The sequence below is a fragment of the Ciconia boyciana genome, chromosome 4, assembly GCF_034638445.1.
Source record: "Ciconia boyciana chromosome 4, ASM3463844v1, whole genome shotgun sequence".
In the NCBI taxonomy this organism is placed as follows: domain Eukaryota; kingdom Metazoa; phylum Chordata; class Aves; order Ciconiiformes; family Ciconiidae; genus Ciconia; species Ciconia boyciana.
In genome coordinates this window covers 58,545,980-58,555,174 of record NC_132937.1, presented here as the reverse complement: position 1 = coordinate 58,555,174, position 9,195 = coordinate 58,545,980, and the positions used below count along the sequence as shown (strand labels likewise).

The 9,195-nt window shown below is 34.5% G+C and overlaps 1 protein-coding gene across 2 annotated transcripts in view; it reads right to left on the bottom strand.

Annotated features, from left to right (window-relative positions):
- Window positions 1-520: 520 nt before the first annotated feature.
- Window positions 521-9,195, bottom strand: part of VPS13A (vacuolar protein sorting 13 homolog A) — a 114,420-nt gene continuing 105,745 nt past the window's right edge. Inside the window, exons 69-72 of one of the 2 annotated variants that reach the window (XM_072859089.1) lie at window positions 8,796-8,881; window positions 8,004-8,127; window positions 6,362-6,436; window positions 521-4,040 (exon numbers count right to left, since the gene is read on the bottom strand). In XM_072859089.1, coding sequence (XP_072715190.1) covers window positions 3,990-4,040; window positions 6,362-6,436; window positions 8,004-8,127; window positions 8,796-8,881 — 336 coding nt within the window. In that variant the 3' untranslated portion in view covers window positions 521-3,989. Of the gene's footprint in view, window positions 4,041-6,361; window positions 6,437-6,528; window positions 7,126-8,003; window positions 8,128-8,795; window positions 8,882-9,195 lie in introns of those variants that run through there. The other variant, XM_072859090.1, reaches the window with a different exon arrangement.

Sequence of the window (9,195 nt, the reverse complement as noted above, 5' to 3'; positions counted from 1 at the left end):
CAAACCAAACCACCAACTCAGTAATTAACTGTTAGGAACTTTAGCCACCTATATCCTTAGTTCCCAGGAGGTGTGTGTTTCATTGGTATTGTTTGCTTCTGTAGTTTCTGGTGCATCTTCAGTAAAGACTAGTTACTGCAGACAGAGAGGGATCAACTGGGAGAGTTTAATGCTAGAAAAAGGTACTGTGGAATTGTATGATTTGCTGAAGAAACACTGCACAATCTTGCCTTGTACAATACTTACACGATTACAAGCAATGCAGTCTTTAAGTAGTTCTTTTCTGGAATTCAAATATGAAAGGCTCAAGAAGGGAAAAAAACCACCTTCTGAATAGTTTTGTGGAATATTCTCATTCTTAAAGCTAATACAGTAAGAGGAAATATATACAAATCAAATACATACAAATCTATTTAAATGTCCTATGGATATGGAGATATTTACAAACAAGCCACAACACTTAGCAATCCTATTAAGGTATGTGATGTATTTATTGAAACTTTTTTACATCAGCAGAATAATTAGAAAATTTAGGGTTTGTAGTTCAAATTCAAGAATATGCTGTAAGTATTAAACTACCATTACAGAGTAATATTAATCTTTTATCGACTAGTGTGTGGTATGTGTTATTTGCAGACAGATGGCTAAAAATAACTCAGAAGGCACAAAAGACCTTAGTGATTTGTTTGATATGTGAGTGTATTTTGTGAAGTGCTAAAGATAATAAATAGCTCATTGCATACATACAGAATTTTTTGGGGAAAAAAAAAGAGGATTTCATAAGAATGTGGTTATCTGGCAACATCATCTATGTTTTTTCAATGCAGCAACAGAAAAAAATACTTCAAAGGGAGCTTATAAATGTAAATGTAGTTATTAAAAACTTGTCCTTATAATAAATGAAAGATAAAGACTAAAGTCTGTATTCTGCTTTCACTGAGATGGCTGCAACAGAAGCTTGACCTTGTGATCTCAGAGACAGGATTTTAGTTAATTTGTCAATTTCTACCTATGAAATTGAGTAACAGTATTAGCTGTTAGTTAAAGCAGTATATAAAGAAAACAAATAATAATCACATTCCAGTCAAACTTCAGTTTCACTTTATTCAAGGTGAAGAAGAGGCCAGGGGCGGGGCGAAGAGTGTGGAAACCAAAAGAGCCATGCCATGCAAAGCCATGCAGCTTAACAAAAACAGATACAAACAGTTAAAACTTACAAATGTTTTAGCAATGTGTTTGGCATGTTTGATTCTATGTTTGGTTTGTCATTGATTTCTTAGAGGTAATTCTAACCCTCAACAAACTACTACTGAGAACCCAAATGACACTAAGTTTACGTAACAGTCATCTAGAAGAGAAACTGTTATTCAGTACTTCAGTAAAGGCCACGGTATACTTTTAAACACCACAGTGGGCAGACCTAAATGCCTACATTTTAATTTTTATTGAGATCCCCTTGTCTAATTGCATATACATTTTTAATAAAAATTATATAGCTATTCTGCCTTCTTGTTGAAAAAAATATGCATATTGCAATAAGGAATGAGGCACAGCAGAGTGGACATCTCAAAACAACTTGCAGTAATCCAGAAAACTACACAATGGCGTAAGTCTGAATACCTTTCTCCTCACCCCAGGCTGATTTATAGTTAAAACAGAGAGAACTGGTGTCTGCCAAGAAAAGGCAAAATTCATTCATGACTGTATGGAAAAAGCATAAGGAAAAAACAAAGGAAAAAGATACAATTTACTGACTAGAAAAAGGGAACTACAGAAAATCATGTTGTCACTACAAGTGGAGACAAGGAGTGAGGTGGGGAAAGGTCCCATGTTGACTTTCGAACACTTCCAGTGTTTCAGTTCTTGTGTTAAGGCTTTTAGTTAGCACAGAAGATCAAAATATTTTATACTCTATAGGAAAAATGCAATTTTGGGGGAATTGTTATGTTTTCCAAAACATGAGCTTAACCACAGACATGCACATTTAAAATAAATCCTTCAACATTAATGATTAAATTGCTCAAATATTACTGAAGAGCCAGATGAGATCTGAGAATCAGGAGTTTGTTGGCAAAATAAATGTAAGAAAGTTGAGAAGTGGAGATAATATTAATTGAAATAGAGGCTCTGTGAAGAGAAAATATTTAGAATAGGGTAAATTGAAAAGCTACACAAATGGGAATGTACATAGTACTTGCAAGAGGTACTAGAAGTGAAAGTTGCAGCAGACATTCAGTAAATACTGGGGATAGAGAGAGGAGGAGGCAATTAACACAGTAATCAAGAATAAAGATCATGATGAGACTATTAGTTGAACTATCATGCCTAAGATGAAAAGTGATAGATGAAAAACAAATTACAGATACAGAATGGTACTCAGTGCACCTAATAACACTACTTATCTAAGGCAAAGTATCCTATTGGTTTGGCATGATTATAACCTGAGTTAATACTCTTGGTACGTGCTTGGTGTACAAACAAGTGGAGTAACACAGTCATTGTCATAGTTTGGAATTCTCTTACAACAATCTTCTGATTCAATTTACAATTTATAGGAAAAATTACAATATTACATGTATTTTGTAACTTGCTAAATGGGTACTCAACACCAAAGACAAGACTTAGAGTAAATTAAAGAACTGCAATTGTAGGTTAGCATGCTAGTCATTTTAGATTTCACAAGAATGCAACAATTTGGATGTCTCAAGCACCACCAGCAATGTCAGAATTAAATCCTGTAGCTGTAAATGTTCCAAACAATTGTTTGTAAATAATATTTTGGCAGCAGGTACTTACTATATGTACCAGATATTTTGAAGACTTTGATATGGGGATTTATGGAAACCCTCATGTAACACTGTACTGTTTCCTGTACTTTTTATATCAACTGCAGTAAACAGCCATTCAACAATACTATGACAAGTTCATCTGAAAAATAAGCAGAATTGCACACATTCAAGCTCTCCCTATTAAAGTTCTGCTGTCTGGGTATGAAACAAAAAAAAGTTTCATTGGGTAAGGAAAGTTGGTAACAGCAACTGTGAAATATTATATTTATTATTTAATATAAATTTGACTTTATTAGTCACTTGCTTAGCACACAATACTGTGTAATCCAAGGCATTTATTTTTGGTATGCAACAGTGCACTTATAACCCCATAAACTCCTTGAGTTGCAAGAGTTAATAACTTTTATTTAAAATAATAGGCTTTAATTAATATTTGTAGTGCAGAGATATATTAATTCTCCCCATTATACATTTTTGTAAACTGTTATATTTTCTGTGAATATTGATAGAGGTGCTGCAATGTTTCCTTGAGTAGAATATAAAAAAGTTTACACTACAAGTGATACTGTGTTGTAAATTCATCATGACCTGGTCCATTCATTTACAAAAAGAAAATAATATTGTTAACTAAGCAGCCACTCCTGTGATCATCTAAATTAGACTTCCCTGGTCAGTAGCCTCCTTCTTAGAACTTGAGTTGTAAGACTAGTGATTATTAAATTAACATCTCCTTTGATAAAGAAATTTGAATTTCAACACAGCCTCAAGTCATATGAAAAGTAAGACAGAAACTAAGTATTGATTTTCAGAATCAAATAAAAACTGGAAGATTTGCTCTGAATCGTATCATAAGAATTATTCCAGAGTTCAATTTCAATATCAAATGTAATGGTAAAACAAATTCATTTTACACTGTATTTATAAAAAATGAAATCTGGAATTCTTACATTAAAAAAACAAACAAAACAAGCCAAAACTTGGCAGAATTTGTTTCATCACTAGATATTATTTTTTTTAACTTAACATCATCTATTTTGGTGAGATAGCCATAGGCTGTTGTGAGCATAATAAACAATGTCATAAATCTTCCTTCCCTCATGTTTTTGCCTTTGTTGCTGATAGTCAAATAGTTCTGCTTGTTAAAGAGGAATTCAAAGGTAGCTGTTCAGTGTTCTCCGTATCTTGGTGCTTCTCCATTCATTACAATTTTGGCTGATTCTCTCTCACTTCTTCCAGTTTAGAAAGGATCCACTGTGTGAAGGAAAAGGAAAAAATAAAAATGTTTCCTTGGTAAAAAACATACAAAGCAGCTGAAAATTAGATTGGGTTGGCCAGACACTTCACTACCTGCTGTCTTCCTAACTGAGTTTTAACACAGTGCTCAAAATTCTACTGTAGATTATAAATCCCTGATTTTCCACATGAAAATGGAGTCATTTAAGTAACAATATCTGACATTGAATACCACAGCTAATTAAACTGGCTAGGTTGATATTTCAGTTTCCTTGTCTGTATTTCAATGAATAATTTTAAAAAAAATAAATTACACCATCATTTCACCCACATCCTTGTTAATGCTCTGCATTAGTCTACAACTCTAGACAAATCACAGATGACAATAGAGAAGCAAGGATAACAAAAGACAGAGGACAAGAATAGCTTGCAGCAATGTGATAACACAGGTATTTAAAAAGAAGCTTTCTTTAACTATATTTGGTTTCTTTTCAGGAATTTCAAATTCACATGTTTACTGAACATGGAAGGGAAATTAGTTTCCCAAGAGTCTAAAAAAAAAAAGGGGGGGGGAAATCTAAGGTAGGAGATGAAGTTATACAAAGGGATTGCCACAAGAAAGCTGCATAATGCTTTCAAGGAAGATGAGTGGTTTATTACAACTCAGATTCTGTTACCAGCTCATGTTCTATGTTACAGATCTTTAAGATCCTCTCCTCCCCATCACAAGCTCACCCCCTAAGGAAACCAGAGCTTCTGTTTAGCAGGATGCTGAAGGTTTGAAAGAAGAATTGGTGGTTCATGAAATTACTATTCACATCAGAATACAGCACTTCTCACAGATGGAACAACCTTGTAGCATCCACTAGACTGACAAGGGGAAAAATGTTCACAAAGCAGTGTCACTGAAGTGACCTCATACCCTTTTTACTATAAAGGGTGCAAGTTTTCATTTTCACTGTTCCTAAAACACTTCCCTCAGTGTCATCTCTCTGTATACACAAGCACGAGTGTCACATTTGCAGAAGTGAGCTGTAGGCTAAATGGCCCAAAAGTGACTCTCAAAGACTTACTTTCTGTAGGATAGCCCCTAAGGCCCTGATGGCAATTTTTGAATGAATCTCTTAAGTATTCCTTCTCCAAGATAAAACCACATTCCTTACCAAACCTGTCTGACAGTGACCTTTCCCCTCATATTCACATTCCTGTTGGTTTTGTGGGGTTCACAGGCCTTTCTAGGAAAATACACAAACCAACATTTTTGTGAAAAGTGCACACAACTTCAGCTTTCTTTTCCTTGCTTAAGACTTATGCCATACACACTATGATGCACTAATTTGATTTTTGGTATTGTTCCTGATTTAGCTGGGGCATAGATGGGATTCCCTTCCCACACAGACTACTGTGTGGACCTCAATGCCACCCCTGCACCACCACAGCCAAAAAAGAGGACCTCAGTACCTCCAAAGAGTACAGACAAGTCAAATTCAGCATGGGGCACTCAAATACCTTCACAGTATTTGTAATGCTTTTTGAGGTAAGACCTAAAAGGTATCACTCGGCTGTGGTGAGAAACTGCCCTCATAAAGACATAAGCAACTCAAACTGATGAGAAGATGCAAAAGCAACTTAAACTGGTGAGAAGATGCAACTTTCGCAGACTGTTTCAAAGAGTAATCCCGGGGTGCCATATCCCACTGGTATGAATATATACAAGACTAATTTATTTATGAAAATAATGAGCTAAGCTAATAAAAACAGGCAAAACTTTCACAATCCGGCTACCTGATAGTTCTGGTAGCAGACCTGAACTGCTACTACTCTCTACTGTAGTGAAAACTAGTGATGTCAAAATGAAGAGATCACATAGAATATATGTATAATAACAGTAATATCATATATCAAATAAACTATTTGTGTTTCTATTAGGGATCTTCTTCATTCTTTAACCAAAACTGCGTTTTATGGAACAGAGGAATGACACCCCTCCCACCCCCCTGGAATAAAACTAGGAGTAATTTACAAATGTTGTTTGTTCTATTAAAATGTACTGTTTTAATTCACGTTCTTGATTGTTTAGTTTTTGTTAGCAATACTGTTAAATCAGCCATTTGATAGACAGTTATAATTCCAAAGATTTATGTAAGGAAAAGTTTGGTGTTGGAATTCAGTATCTTTGAAATTCAGTACTGAATAGATCATTGCCATTTCCATCTATGTAATGGCTGTGTGGAAATACTGGATTTTAAATATACATAGTAGTTTCAGGTTAAGAATATTTCTGTTTCAGTTTAAGCCAAATTTAGCACAGTATAATTGTAATCGTATTTTGACTTTACCTTAGCATCCTCTGGACTTTTAAAATTAATAATTTTTCCAAATTCTTTGGCATGGAACACAGACTTAACTCGCTCCTAAAAAAAAAAAACCAAACAAAAACCAACAAATAGTAATTCAAAATTGAAGTTAGTTTCTTCAGACTTTGTGACTAAGAAGTTATTTACCTTTAGGGCAGCTATATGGTTCAGACAGCAATGTGTACCCATTACACTGATCTGAGTATGTTCACATCGCATGCACACACCCTGAGAAACTTCATTTTCTGCATGAAAGCACAGTGGAGTGGAACACTCCAGCAATAATAGGCTTCCCTTTTTACCATGGAGTCCCTGGAGACTGGACTATAGATGTGTGTAGGAATGGAAGGCAGATAATGGAGTATGTGGAGTAACAAAATTCAGTACTCCCTAAGGTTGTAATTTTTCATTCTCCTTCAAGTCACTACCTGGGTGGACATTCCACCAATACTGACTTGCAAGTAGTAGTCTTAGGTAGTGAAAATAGCAGCTTAGGCTTCAGAAATAAAACATAAGCAGTGCTTTGCAAAATACAGTTTTCAATCATAGATTTCAATAAAGAGCATACTGCAGACATGTGAATGGACTCTGAAATGACTGCTGCATAGGGGTAAAGATGGACATGCTATTCAGCATTGTCTGAAATGGCAGAAACTAAGAATTATTTCATCCTGTAAAAGTTCACTTGCAGTCAGAAATCCAGTTTGGAGGGTTCCAAACCAATATGGCTCTGCCTTTCATGCTCTCTGCAACAGAAACAAATAATCTGAGTGAAAAACTGAATGACTTTGTACACTGTCAGACTGTCCTGACAACCAAGATGTGTAATTGCACACATGAAGCTTATTAAGAACAGAAACAAAACAAAACACTAGCAGGTAAATGTACTGATGGAAATTAAATTCAGTTACCATCTCAACAAGAATTTAAGAATTATTTTTTTCAAGGAACTTTGCCTCTGTAAGTATACTCAGTCATCAGCAGTCCTCTTTCTCCTTAGGCCCTTTGCCAATTTACCAAGGAAAGAAAGTTTTGGATTTTTTAAAGGAAAAATTGCAACTGAGAGCATCATTCTTCAACTTGCATTGAAAGGGATAAGCATATGTCATTACAGTTTTTATGAAGATATTAATACCCTATTATACTCTTGAAGAATTTCATTACTAGCAAATGGAAAAACAATCCTTGAAGCATAGCACATGCAAATGTATTCTCTGATGTATTTGAACCTTAGGGATCGCAAACAAGGTAGATTTCCACATATTGACATATTTCCACAGTGCCAGAGTGCGTAATAAAAATATTCTGCAACTTTCTGAGAGAGTTTTGTTGTATCACCATTTTCCAGACTATGAATACACCATGAACTGCTGCATACCAACAAAAAATTCTAAGGGGTCAAGGAATAATTTCATCTGAAAACACCAAGTCACCACTCTGCTTAGAACAGTCAGAAGCTAGTTATCTGAGGAGTTTGCCCATGTCAAATTTCAACTCCCTTCTCTTGAGTGCATCTCAACTAGAAGAGAAATCAAGAATTCAAAGGAGAGAGTTCGGGAATTCAAAGTTCAATTTTATAAACAGTAACACAAAAAGAAAACAAAACATGATGAGGTTAACATACCTTGGCTTCAATGCGTAACCTTCTGCCATCAACGATGAATGGTTCTTTGGTAAATTCATCGTAAGTGTATTGCCATTCACATGTCAGCTGTCCAAATGTCCCTTTTGTCACAAATAGCACACCACTAGACACCAGAAAATAAAATTAATAATTTAAAAATTAATGTAAAAATACTTAAAAGTTATCAAGTTACCCTAGCTCTAGTGAAGTCATTGTTCCAAAATAGTTCTCATCTAAGGATATATAACAACCATACAGCATATTTTCCAAAATAGCGAATTTTGAACCTTCTTCTAACTTATTTAAAATACTGTGTTTCATAGCAAAACTGTAACACTACTTCTAGCTGTATTTCTCCAAAAAGTTGTACAGATTTTTTATTTGAGAAGGATGCCTGATACTCCACTGTTAGACATTATTGACTTTTTTCCTGTATTAACCTTTTTTCCTTCATTATGCTAATTTATAAGTGAATGCCACAGTTCCATTGACTTCAACCTAACTAGATTTATAACAAATCTTTTTCAGCTAAAGAAATCATAAAACCAACAGTCCTTTTCTCTCCTTAAATAGAGAAATTACTGTGGCACTCAAAATAACATACTCTTGTGCTGAACAATGTCACTGTTGAACAAGATTATTAACAGCACACTAAGCATGCCTTCCCCAGTATTTTATCTACATACATAATGACAGACATGTCAAAGCACAGTTACTGATCAACAATTATCAAGGCATGTACATTTTGATGATAGTTTTAAGTACTTATTATTCAGAGTCAAAACCATTTACCTTTTTGTTACCATTAACAGGTCTGTACTGTTGACCATAGCATGTGCAATATATCTGAGTTTTGCAAATCTTCCGTTTTCAATTTTCTAAAAAGAGATAAAAGTTGTATAGCTTTGAATATGCTAGTATAAATTAATGTACTAATTTTGTGCTTAAAATGTATTCATCCCCCAAAAGTATAAATTACAGCAAAGCACATGGCACATACTTTTAAAAAAAAGGCTACTTTCATAAAGTCAGAATTTGACTAACAGATCTGTGACAGCTAATGTTGATAATTATGTAGAATTATTTGGTTGCTGTTAATGCAGCTATGCAAATAAAAATTAATCCTAACCAAAACTGGCAAGGAACAATATAATTTCTCAAAACATTTCAAGACAGTTTTCTACATATTTTT